General features: G+C 47.0%; 1 protein-coding gene across 1 annotated transcript in view; it reads right to left on the bottom strand.

The window, feature by feature from the left end:
* The window catches only part of LOC135905642 (serine-rich adhesin for platelets-like), a 108324-nt gene that overhangs the window by 27803 nt on the left and 66799 nt on the right, over positions 1-13722 (bottom strand). Inside the window, exons 27-28 of the mRNA XM_070531484.1 lie at positions 7670-7770; positions 6464-6569 (exon numbers count right to left, since the gene is read on the bottom strand). Of these exons, the coding sequence (XP_070387585.1) occupies positions 6464-6569; positions 7670-7770 (207 nt within the window). The remainder of the gene's footprint in view (positions 1-6463; positions 6570-7669; positions 7771-13722) is intronic.

The following is a 13722-nucleotide window of genomic DNA, read 5'->3' on the forward strand; positions in this document are numbered from 1 at the left end:
CCCTTTGTTGGCTTTCTTCCTTGAAAGACCCGTCTGGACGCTTGGGACGTTGGGCGCTTCGCTTGCAAGAGTACGACATCCGCGTCATGTACCGCTCTGGTCGCAAGCACTCCGACGCTGATGCGCTCTCTCGCTCCCCACTGACGCCTGATTTGGCGTCGTTGTCAGCTTCCTTGTCCACCCTGTCACCGTTCACCATCCCTGACATGCTCACAGAGCAGCGCAAGGACCCATCCCTTGCAATGTTACTCGACTACCTTGCTGCTCCGTCTGATGTCCCTTCGACACGAGCACTGCGTCGCCAAGCAACCCACTTCTCAGTGCGGGACAACATTCTATATCGCCGAAACTACATGCCCGACGGACGCAAATGGCTCCTCGCTATACCTCGTCATATGCGCTCTGACGTCTGCGCGTCTTTTCACGCTGACCCCCTAAGCGCTCATGCCGGCGTCCTCAAAACTTACACAAGGTTGCGTCAGCGCTATTATTGGAGAGGCATGTACAACTTTGTGCAAAAGTACATTCAGTCTTGCACTACATGCCAACAAAGCAAAACACCTACACAGCGTTTCACAGGACCGTTGCAGCCGCTGCCATGCCCGTCTCGTCCGTTCGACCGCGTCGGCATCGACCTCTACGGCCCGTTTCCATGCAGCGGGCGTGGAAATCGGTGGATTATTGTCGGCGTAGATCACCTTACTCGCTACGCTGAGACTGCAGCACTGCCAGCAGCGACCGCCCGTGACGTTGGTTTTTTCATCCTTCGCAATTTTGTCCTTCGCCACGGTGCTCCCCGAGAATTACTGAGTGATAGGGGCCGTGTCTTCCTGTCGGAGGGCATCCAAGCCCTCCTCGCTGAGTGCAGGATAATTCATCGCAAATCGACCACGTACCATCCCCAAACCAACGGTCTTACCGAGCGCTTCAATCGCACACTTGGCGACATGTTGCGGATGTATATTTCATCCGACCACTCTAACTGGGACACCGTACTCCCCTTTGTTACGTTCGCGTACAACACCGCGACGCAAGCGACCACCGGCTTTTCCCCCTTTTTCCTTGTGTATGGCCGTGAGCCATCATGCCCTTTGGACACCATACTGCCGTACCAACCTGACGCTACAGAGTATACTCCGCTTTCCGAAGTCGCCAAATATGCTGAAGATTGCCGTCAGCTGGCACGTGCCCTGACTAGTGAGACTCAAGAACGTCAAAAGACAAGACATGACCATGCTCATCAACCACCGCCCAACTTTGTTCCTGGTTCACTTGTGTGGCTTTGGATACCAGCCAACATTCCTGGCCTTTCTTCCAAACTCCTGGCGCGTTATCACGGTCCATACCGTATAATCGAGGCCACTTCACCGGTCAACTACATCGTCGAGCCGCTCACCGTGTCACCAGACCTGCGTCGTCGTGGGCGAGAGACAGTCCATGTCAACCGCCTGAAACCGTACTACGACCCGCTCATCTTCTCCGCGCCCTGAGTCGCCAGGATGGCTACGCTTAGCTCCCGGGGCATTGTAATGAAGCAGACGCGCCCCTGTGTATGTGCCGTCTGAAGAGGAAGACGAAGGGCCGTGCCGTGATCTCGAGCGACCCCGTGCTTCGGACAGCCCTTGCAGTGCCTTGTTTTGCCTAGCGTTCCACAACGTCGTGAACGAGAATAAACCTCATCGCAAAATAAATAAATAAATAAATAAATAAATAAATCACATGTCCTGCCCATGCCCATTACTTTTCTTGATTTCTTCTCTTATCCCTTAACGTTACACCCATCATTCTTCTTTCCATAGCTCGTTGCGTCGTCCTCAATTTCAGAAGAACCCTTTTCGTAACTTAGCCTCCAGGTTTCTGCCCCATATGTGAGTACTGGTAACACACAGCTGTTACACACTTTCCTTTTGAGGGATAGTGGCAACCTGCTGTTCATGAGTTGAGAATGCCTGCCAAACGCACCCCAGCCCATTCTTATTCTTCTGGTTATTTCAGTCTCATGATCCGGATCCGTCGTCACTACCTGCCCTAAGTAGATGTATTCCCTTACCACTTCCAGTGCCTCGCTACCTATCGTAAACTGCTGTTCTCTTCCGAGACTGTTAAACATTACTTTAGTTTTCTGCAGATTAATTTTCAGACCCACCCTTCTGCTTTGCCTATCCAGGTCAGTGAGCATGCATTGCAATTGGTCTCCTGAGTTACTAAGAAAGGCAATATCGTCAGCAAATCGCAAGTTGCTAAGGTATTCTCCATCAACTTTTATCCCCAATTCTTCCCACTCCAGGTCTCTGAATACCTCCTGTAAACAGGCTGTGAATAGCATTGGAGAGATCGTATCTCCCTGTCTGACGCCTTTCTTTATTGGGATTTTGTTGCTTTCTTTGTGGAGGACTACGGTGGCTGTGGTGCCGCTATAGATATCTTCCAGTATTTTTACATATGGCTCATCTACACCCTGATTCCATAATGCCTCTATGACTGCTGAGGTTTCGACTGAATCAAACGCTTTCTCGTAATAAATGAAAGCTATATATAAGGGTTGGTTATATTCTGCACATTTCTCTATCAATTGATTGATAGTGTTAATATGGTCTATTGTTGAGTAGCCTTTACGGAATCCTGCCTGGTCCTTTGGTTGACAGAAGTCTAAGGTGTTCCTGATTCTATTTGCGATTACCTCAGTAAATAGTTTGTAGGCAACGAACAGTAAGCTGATCGGTCTATAATTTTTCAAGTCTTTGGCGTCCCCTTTCTTATGGATTAGGATTATGTTAGCGTTCTTCCAAGAATCCGGTACGCTCGAGGTTATGAGGCATTGCGTATACAGGGAGGCCAGTTTCTCTAGAAAAATCTGACCACCATCCTTCAACAAGTCTTCTGTTACCTGATCCTCCCCAGCTGCCTTCCTCCTTTGCATAGCTCCTAAGGCTTTCTTTACTTCTTCTGGCGTTACCTGTGGGATTTCGAATTCCTCTAGGCTATTCTCGCTTCCACTATCGTCGTGGGTGCCACTGCTACTGTATAAATCTCTATAGAACTCCTCAGCCACTTGAACTATCTCATCCATATTAGTCACAATATTGCCGGCTTTGTCTCTTAACGCACACATCTGATCCTTGCCTATTCCTAGTTTCTTCATCACTGTTTTTAGGCTTCCTCCGCTCCTGAGAGCCTGTTCAATTCTATCCATATTATAGTTCCTGATGTCCGTTGTCTTACGCTTGTTGATTAACTTAGAAAGTTCTGCCAGTTCTACTCTAGCTGTAGGGTTAGAGGCTTTCATAAATTGGCGTTTCTTGACCAGATCTTTCGTGTCCTGTGATAGCTTACTGGCTTCCTGTCTAACGGCGTTACCACCGACTTCCATTGCGCACTCCTTAATGATGCCCATGAGATTGTCGTTCATTGCTTCAACACTAAGGTCCTCTTCCTGAGTTAAAGCCGAATACCTGTTGTGTAGCTTGATCCGGAATTCCTCTAGTTTCCCTCTTACCGCTAACTCATTGATTGGCTTCTTCTGTACCAGTTTCTTCCATTCCCTCCGCAAGTCTAGGCTAATTCCAGTTCTTACCATCCTATGGTCACTGAAGCGTACCTTGCCGAGCACGTCTACATCTTGTATGATGCCAGGGTTCGCGCAGAGTATGAAGTCGATTTCATTTCTAGTCTCACCATTCGGGCTCCTCCACGTCCACTTTCGACTAACCCGCTTGCGGAAAAAAGGTATTCATTATCCGCATATTATTCTGTTCTGCAAACTCTACTAATAATTATCCTCTGCTATTCGTAGAGCCTATGCCATATTCCCCCACTGAATTGTCTCCAGCCTGCTTCTTGCCTACCCTGGCATTAAAGTCACCCATCAGTATAGTGTATTTTGTTTTGACTTTACCCATCGCCGATTCTACGTCTTCATAAAAGCTTTCGACTTCCTGGTCATCATGACTGCATGTAGGGGCATAGACTTGTACCACCTTCAATTTGTACCTCTTATTAAGTTTCACAACAAGACCTGCCACCCTCTCGTTAATGCTATAGAATTCCTGTATGTTACCAGCTATTTCCTTATTAATCAGGAATCCGACGCCTATTTCTCGTCTCTCCGCTAAGCCCCGGTAACACAGTACATGCCCGCTTTTTAGCACTGTATGTGGTTCTTTTGTCCTCCTAACCTCACTGAGCCCTATTATATCCCATTTACTACCCTCTAATTCCTCCAATAACACTGCTAGACTCGCCTCACTAGAAAGCGTTCTAACGTTAAACGTTGCCAGGTTCAGATTCCAATGGCGGCCTGTCCGGAGCCAGGTATTCTTAGCACCCTCTGCAGCGTCGCAGATCTGACCGCCGCCGTGGTCAGTTGCTTCGCGGCTGCTAAGGACTGAGGGCCGGGGCTTGATTGTTGTATTCATATAGGAGGTTGTGGCCAAGTACTGCACCACGGTGGCCAATCCTGCTCTGGTGAGAGAGTGCGTTACCGGTTCTGGTCACCGGGATCAGGCCGCACTCCAGGCCTGTTTGTGCAATTTTCTCAACACACGGTTTTTTTTTTATTTTCCGGTGGAGAATTGCGCGGCACCGGGATTTGAACCACGGTCTTTAACCGAGTTATAGCAGACTAATGAATTTCACTCCCTTAAACAACGAGAAAAATACTGCGACTGAAATTCCTTTACTCATTAATATGCTGTTAATTCCTTTCTATCCTAGCGAATACCTCAGTGTTCCTTCAACGAGAAAAGTCAGTTATTCTCGCCCTCCTACTCTCTGTTCTTACCTTGCCAGGCCAACCCTCTTTAAGTATTCCTTCTTTTCCATACCTATAGAATGGAATGCCTTTTTTATTATTTTAATTCTGCCTAATCCCTCCAAACTCAGGTTTTTAATAGCTGGTTCAAGGTAAAATTGCTGTTAGGTGCTGTTTTTCTTTAAATGTTTCGTTTCTTCTTTCTTACAATGTCATATCAGCGTTCTAGCCTTTTGCATATATATTTACCAGCGTTCCCTGCCCTTTCTGCTTGAGCCATAAGGCCTGCTGCATTATGTAAATGTAAGTAAAACGCGGCTGTTTCCAGCTAGCCGCAGTGAGCTCCGCGAGCTACAGTGAGCAGGTGCGTCATGGCACCCTGCGCCGGCAACTGTATCTACTATAGTATCTACACTACGTTACAGGTGCAGCTATATGCGACTGTAGTGCATGTGCGTAGTGTTTGCTACGTGCACGACAGAGCTGGAGAGCGTGCTCGCCCTTGTATGCTCCATTGTGGCCGGGCTACGTAGTGCGGCCCAGTTTTGTCTTGCACCAGCTTGACCAACAGTAGCATAGCCGCGTCGAAATTGCCTATTTTGAAGCGCTGTCAAAGGCTCAGTATGAAGCGATTTCTGCCGTGGTACCTAGCTAGGAGTGGTCAGGAGTGAGCGCGTGCTGGCAAGGGTAGGTGTTCGTTGACCTTAAATTTCGCGTGGTTCGAAGCTAGCTGACTGTTCAAAACGAATCGAAATTAGCGAGACATAGTGGAACCCAATGGCTACGACACCAATAAGCAGTCTCGCCAAAGCTTAATTCCTACGCAGGCGGCCGTGGTCGAGTGCAAGCAGACGACAGTTGGCTTCCTCCGGAAGTACGTAATTCTTATCGAAATTAGATTTTCGCTGACCTGAGTCCGTTTAGCAAACTGGGACAAAATTTGCACAGTACCAGTGGGAAGAAGCGCTCTGATACAAACGTCCTGCTTGATTGATGTCATTTATCGGCCAATAACAGCCGTCTAAGAGAATCTCTCATATCAACAGATATGTGAGCCGCTGGCAGCTTCGAAACGGGTGACAAAGCCTCGTTTGAAAAGAGAGTGCTTGAGAAAAAGCTGACTTAGCGCTCATCCTTTGAGCTCCAAGCGTCAAGCACTAATGCAAAATTTCCCAGCTATGTTTACAGCCTATGCGGTCCGCGGACTCCGTTTTTTCACCAAGCCTAAGGCATCGTCCAGTACTATTTTGCGTCGCGACAACATGAGTGAGCTGGCACTTTATCAGACATGTTAGCTGTTGTCACATAGCTAGCTCAAGGATAGCGCCAGGGCACGTACGACTTAGTCGTAGAAACATGCGCCACTAAAGGCAAGAGTTGCTTCCTTAGTACGTATACGTACGTATCTTTTAGCACGCACCTGTAATACAGTACTTTTCTTTCAGAATGTATTAATAGTGAAACGGCATAAAAGTTACGACGCGGGTGAGCAGATCATACCACCGCCAATATTAGGCTTGAGTGTAGGTTTACCGAGGTATCAAAACAGTGACGGTTCCCTGAAACTACTTCAGAACGTTTTCACTGATAAGTTTGTGCGAACGAAGAAGAGTGGTAAGAGAAATTCGGAGATATCAACAAGCTGCTTCTGCATACTTGACATGAAAAAAATATAACCAAAGAGAAATGCTCGAGAAACGGCCTAAATCTCACCAAGTTCTCTTCATTCAGCTTCTTAGAATAGAAGTTGTCGTAATAAAGATGGGTAAATGTGCGGCTGATCCCCGACACCCGGTACACAAACGTAATGGACGGCCTCCTGCGGATCGGAAATGAATTGTTAGGAAAGAACATTCGGGAAACATTCGAGTTTCGCGTCGAAAAATTAGAGGTTATGTTTATTGCAGTTGCCTGGAAAGGAAAGTTGGACGCATAAAGGAGATCAGATAGAAAATGCGTGCATGCGTGTGTGTGTGTGTGTGTGTGTGTGTGTGTGTGTGTGTGTGTGTGTGTGTGTTTGTGTGTGTGTGTGTGTGCGTGCGTGCGTGTGTGTGTACGAGTGTGTGTGCGTGTGTGTGTGTGTGTGTGTGTGTGTGTGTGTGTGTGTGTGTGTGTGTGTGTGTGTGTGTGTGTGTGTGTGTGTGTGTGTGTGTGTGTGTGTGTGTGTGTTGTCTAAAAAAGAGTCACTCTGCTTACTGGATTAAGGATATCGGTTGAAATTGAGAAATCGGTGCCGTACAGAAGGGATTACATGTTCCCTGAGCAGAAATCTTAAGCACGGTCTTCCGCGATATATATCCTTGGTATGTTAAGAAAATACATGATAATTAAAAGTTGGGCATTTTGGGAGACGCATAACTACACATACAGTGTATGAACATGGCACCTCCAATGAGTTTCTTTTTCGATGATACAGTTGCGAAGAGCCACATACCAAATACACAAAAACTTTGCTGTTCTGCAATCTTTTTAGCCATGCATGGGTTTGGAAATTTCTATGTCAACAGCTATCTTGTGTGGTGCAGGGCAATATGGCTGTCACATGCCACTAATGGGCGCAAGCGGTGCCCAAACAAAATACGTTGTCTGTCAGCGCTGTGTGTCTGTTAGTCTTTGTCTTCTGTTCCCGCGGTGTGCATTCATTTACAAAAGACACATCGGCGTTCCTGCTAGATTTCCGTTAGCCGCCTTCTAGCAGTTAAAGACGTTATCTGCAACGACGATGAATATTTTAGCAATGACTGCTACCAGCGCTCTCATTTTATTTTACGCAAAAAAAAAAGCATTTGGGTGCTCGACTCGCTATGAAACCGCGTTGGTCGTAGCTTGCGTACGTGCAAAGATCACTACTTCATTTGTTTGCATGCTTACGTTGCAGTAAAATTCCCAAAAGTTGCTGCTGGCAAGTAATTTCCGTACCTGACAACGTCCAGCATCAGGGACCTTAAGGCGGAACGACTTCCAGTGAACACGTCGTATCGGATGATACCGTGATACGACTGGATTTCGTTAGATAAAACCTGCGACCGAAAGCATGGTTCGGTGTAAAACATCACGGTTTTCATCTCAACCAAAACGTAGGTTCACGAAAAAAAGGCCCACATGTGCAAAACAAGCTCTATGGCTCTGTAATTCATTGTGAGATGACCATGGTCTTCGCAATTACGTTACTGAAGCAAACTTGGGGTGCTATAACGTAAAGCTATTAGAAACTTTTCTATTCGAATTCTGCAATCAGCCCTCCGCTATTGGTCAAAACCTTTTTTGGAACACCCCCCCCTTCACCTGTCGGTCACGTGATGTCATGAAAATTGCGACAGTGCCCGATCTCATATGGCGTGTACACATTGATTATGCATGACTGCACCGAACAAAACAAAGACAGTTATTTCTCATTCGACACCTATTCGCTATTAGCCCTCGGCTATTCGTAAAAAGTTTTCGGGCTATACCAACTTCACCTGCTTGTCCCGCGACGTCGCAAAACCGCAGGAACTCACCGCGTCAAAGTCGCGTGTACGCGTTAAAGCTGCAATAATAAGCTGAACAAAACTGAATTTTCTTATGAATAGCTGCAGGCTGCCCGGTTCCGAAAGGAATGAAAGATGGCGGCCGCCGATCGCTCCGGCACAGGCTACTCGCACCTGCCATAGAGCATGGGTTTATTTACGAATAATAAAACTTTGTGAGTGGCCGTGTAAAAATTTCGGACACCTAAGTCACGTTTACGACCTCGTTCGGCCAATTATTCTTTGCTGAGGATCCCTTTTAGCGTCATTCTTAAGCTTCCGTTGCATGCCGCTGCCATTCTCGACCAGCCACTGTAAGCTAAGTAAGGGAAAGTTGATCAGTCACAGACGCCGACACCACCCTCTTCATCCGGTTATCGATTTTCAGTGCAGTGGCTCAGCCCCATTGAATCCCTCTCCCTTTGAGCGTGCTCCTCGCCTTTTGTCAGCCAATTAGATAAGACAAGCTGCTCAGTGTAGCCAATATTATTCCGGGACTCTGGTTATTCCTTCTTCAAGCACACAAATGTGACCTCCTATGAACGAGGAGAGCGCGTTTGATTTGTCTGCTCAGACAATCCTGTGGCGCACGGCCCGATTCTTGCTTCGGCGCTTGCGCAAAATTGACGTCATGAGAGTGGAATAAAAACATCTTGGAATAGCTTTACGTTATAGGGCCCTTGGACAAGATTAATGCGATGATTGACGAATCTTTTCTATCTCCTGGCTTAAATATAATAAACTAAAGTTACGTTACATTCTTTAGGACTCGCTTAGAAATAGCGCACGTGAAATTCTACGTTAAAGCATTGGCAATAACGCAAGCGAAGTGCCGATCAAGAAGTCAGATATTGCGTGGATACGGTAATTTTGAGCACAGCCAGTATGACTTCTCAATTCGGTGAACATGCCCAAAGCTTTTGAAAAGGAATTGTTAAAATGCACTGCGCACATCTATATGACTTGCGAAGTTTTTTGCACCGACCTTAATATCTGCCATATAGGAGCAACAGGAAACGATACGGTAATTTAGGGCCAATAGGTCGCACCATTCCGTGAGTCGCACAGCCCACTTTTTGTGAGTTTTGAAGAACATATTTATATAGAAGTCGGATCGGTATTTAGGACGCCCCTATTTCGATGCGAAAGCGTCAAAAAGGCCCAATGAGCAAGAAAGCCGGTGTCTGCCGCAGCGAAACGGCGCCTAAATCCTCCAATGGCTGCGACACCCACCACGTGTGCGCCTTGACGGAGCAGAGCCGGCGAAAAGGGATGCCTGCTGACTTGCCAGGTATTGAGCGAGGGGAGAGGGCCTCGCCGCTACGCTACGTCACACTCGCTCACGGAAGCCTGTATTATCCACGCGTTCCTTGTCCGCACAATCTCCCGCGTGCGTCGGTGATCGTCGGTTCGCCTCGGTTATCGCTCCAAAGAAATGATTGTAAGAATGATTGGGCGTGCTTACGTGAAAAAAGTTGAATAACTGACTCGCGAATACTGTAATTGAAACCACGCGAAGATATTTCTTTCAACTTAGTCGACACTTGTCCAACTGCAGAAACTGCTATTACTTTTCCTGCTGGGAAGCCATTGCTTGAACAAACAGCTGCTTATTTTTTAAATGAAAGTGGTCACTAACGGGAATAAGTTTCTGATCACGAAAATCCAGGCCGAAAGATTCCAACAAGATGTATTGCTGCTCTTATTCGAGAGGTAGTGGACCATGATGCAGCTTGCCGTACTCTACCACATTGTAGCATAGACTACGCCCGTAAGAGACTGATTAGTTTATCACACTGTAGTTTCCATTATGGTCTACCAACCATTCGTTGCCGTTAAGGACGAATATATTTGTGCGCCTCCATTCCATATACCTACATTCAAAGTAGTAATAAACAGGTTACAGAAGCTCCTTCTATAACTAGCCATAAAGCTAGAAGGGCCTTGCAAGATATGAAACGGAGAAAAGCGGGAGAAGAAGATGGACTACCAGTCGATTTAATCAAACATGGTGGAGACCTAATGCTTGAAAAACTAGCGGCTCTTTGTACGAACTGCCTATCGATATGCAAGGGTCCGAGAGAACTGGAAGAATACCAACATTATACTAATCCACCAAAAGGGAGACGTTAAAGAATTCAAAAATTATAGGCCCATTAGCTTACTTCTAGTATTACATAAAATATTCACCAAGACAATCTTTAATAGCATTCGAAGGTGGGATTTAGGCCCAGGCTCTACACCCAGGACGTGATGCTGCAACTATAACACCAAATCATCGATGCCGAAACGGGGGACGCAAAGGCAATCCTAGAGCTTGACCTAGCGAAGGCCTTTGATAACGTCACACATAAAGCCATTCTTGAGAACCTTCAGGGCTTGTGAGTAGGCGAACGAACGTACAATTACATTAAGGACTTCTTGTCAGACCGAGAAGCAAAAATCCAGATTGAAGAATGCCAATCGGATGACATTAAATTAGGTAGCAAAGGGACCCCACATGGCTCTGTGCTCTCGCCCTTTCTTTTCAATGTGGCCATGATCAAACTCCCTGAAAGACTGGAGGGTATTGAAGGACTAAACCACAGCATGTACGCTGATGACATCACGTTGTGGATACCTAGGGGCAGCAATGCCCAAATGGAGGAAACCCTCCAAAGGGCTATCTAGGCAGTTGAAGGTTACGTCGGACCTAGGGGACTTAGATGTTCACCGCGAAAATCGGAACTGCTTCTGTACCAGCCGAAAGGCAGGGCCAGTAAGGAGGAACCGCAAATCTCCCTCACAGCTGGGGGGATCCCCATTCCAAAAGTGGGCAAAATCAGAGTTCTGGGACTTTGGATTCAGGCCAACAGCTTTAACGGCGAAACAAACAGGAAACTAGACGGCTGCGCACTGCAGACCATGAGGCTGATCCGCAGGATTGCCAACAGGCGGTCCGGGATGAGAGAAGCGAATCTAGTTAGGATAGTCCAGGCCTTTGTTATAGTAGAATAGCTTATGTTGCTTTCTTCCTCAGTTTTAGGCCATTCGAAAAGAAGAAGATTGAGGGCATCATACGTAAAAGTATAAAACAGGTGCTGGGGCTTCCCATCCGTACTGCAAATGAAAAACCTTTAGCTCTAGGGCGCCACAACACTCTTGAGGAGATTATTGAAGCAGTGAGGATCTCGCAGTATGAGAGACTTGCGGGAAGCCCTACGTGCAGGAAAATCCTAGCTAGGCTAGGCATAAACCATGAGGGGCAGGAAGGCATCAAAGTCGACCTGCCGCGAAGCGTGCGGAACCGACTAATAATCCCACCACTACTTCAAAACATACACCCAATCCATCACAAGGAACGCAGAGAGAAACGGGCCGAGGCTCTTGAGAAGCGTGCTCTACGTTGATGCTGCAGACTATGGCAACGGCCGCATGGCCTTAGCTGTAGCGAGCGCTGAAACTAGATTGATAGCCAGTCGCACAGTTCCAACGGATTGCTCTTAGATTGGAGAAGAATCTGCCATAGCACTTCATTGCAAGCACTTCAGCCAAAATTATTGTCAGATACTCTAAGGTTGCGGTGATGAAGTTTGCCAGAGGCAGAATTTCTCCCGAGCCGAACCTGCAGACCTGCAGAGATAGCAGGAAAACCGAAATAATCTGGGCACCTGCACACGCCTCCCTCGCTGGGGACGAGGCGTCCCACGAATTAGCTCGAGGACTTAACTTCCGAGCTGGTGGGCTAGCCGGAGGCTTCACGGGGTGGGACCGCTTAGTGTGTTACAGAGAGTTCACACACTACAGACTAGGGCGGGTTAAATATCCTCCGGCTGATATATCCTTAAACAAGAGCCAGGCCTCCACTCGTAGAAACAAACTCGTTTCTAAGCCCGGTGTCGTGCAGCCTCCACTACCCGGGTCAGTACTCCAGCCAGTGTAAGCTATGTAAAGCCAGGGCTAATCTTAATCACATTCTATGGGAATGCCCACAGGCTCCCTCTGAGGGAAGAATAAAGTCTTTAGAACAATGGGAGACCTTATTACTCAGCTCCGATCCGGAGATTCAACTGAAGACCGTCCGACTGGCCGAAACGGCCGCTAGGGTCCAATGACTCCTGGCCGTCGTCTAGGTGGGAAGGCTTAAAGCTTTCCCTACATGTGTTGGACAAATAAAGTTTTGCAATCCAATCCAATAGAAAAGCGCACCACTGGACTTTAATCAACCGAGGGAACAGGCAGATTTCAGGAAGGGATACTATAAAATGGGTCACATCGATGTCATAAGTCAGGAAATCGAGAAATCCGCAAAGTACAATCAGCCTCTCTGTGTGGCTTTCACAGTTTACGAAAAGGCATTTGATTCAGTCGAGATACCAGCAATCATACAGGCATTACGTAATTAAGGAGTGCAGTACGCTTACGTAAATATCTTAGAAAATATCTACAGAGATTCCACAACTACCTTCATGCTGCACAAGAAAAGAAGAAAGATAACTGTAAAGAGAGCGGTCAGACAAAGAGACGCAATCTCTCCAATGCTATTCACTGCGTGCTTGGAAGTATTCAAGCTATTAAACTGGGGAGGCTTAGGAGTAAGGATCAACGGCGGAAATCCCAACAACCTCAGATTTTCAGATGACATTCTGCTGTTCAGCAACACTGGGGACGAGTTACAACGAATGATTGAGGCCCTTACCAGAGAGAGTATAAGAGTGGGGTTAAAGATTAATATGCAGACGAAGCCGGGCAAGGCAATAAGAGTTCAGGATCGACAGCAAGCCATTTGAGTCTATGAAGGAGTACGCTTACCTAGGTCAATTACTCGCAGGGGACCCTGACCATGAGAAGGAAATTTACAGAAGAATAAAAATACGTTGGAGTGCATTTGGGAGACGTTGTCAGATCCTGAATGGAAGCTTACCATTATCATTAAAAAGAAATGTGTACAATCAATGCATCCTACCAGCGCTGACATGGGGAGTAACTTAGAGACTGACAAAGAAGCTCGAAAACAAGTTAAACTGTGGAAAGAGCGATGGAACGAAAAATATTAGGCGTAACGTTAGGAGACAGGAAGAGAGTGGTCTCGGATCATACAGCAAACAGGGATAGCCGATGTTCTAATTGACGTTAAGGTAAAGAAATGGAGCTGGGCAGGTCGTGTAATGCGTAGGCTTGATGACCGATAGACCGTTAGGGTTACAGCATGGGCGCCAAGAGAAGGGAAGCTCAGTCGAGGTCGACAGAAGACTTGGTGGGGTGATGAAATTAAGAAATTCGCAGGCGCTAGTTGGAATCGGTTGGCGCAGGAGAGGGGCAATTGGAGATCTCAGGGAGAGGCCTTCGTCCTACAGTGGACATAAGATAGGCTGACGACGACGACGACGATGATGATGATGATGATGATGATGATGATGATGATGATGATTATACTTGTCGTAGCTGTATTATAAGAGCAAAGATTCTGCGGCACATGCTGAC

The sequence above is a fragment of the Dermacentor albipictus genome, chromosome 1, assembly GCF_038994185.2.
Source record: "Dermacentor albipictus isolate Rhodes 1998 colony chromosome 1, USDA_Dalb.pri_finalv2, whole genome shotgun sequence".
Lineage (NCBI taxonomy): Eukaryota > Metazoa > Arthropoda > Arachnida > Ixodida > Ixodidae > Dermacentor > Dermacentor albipictus.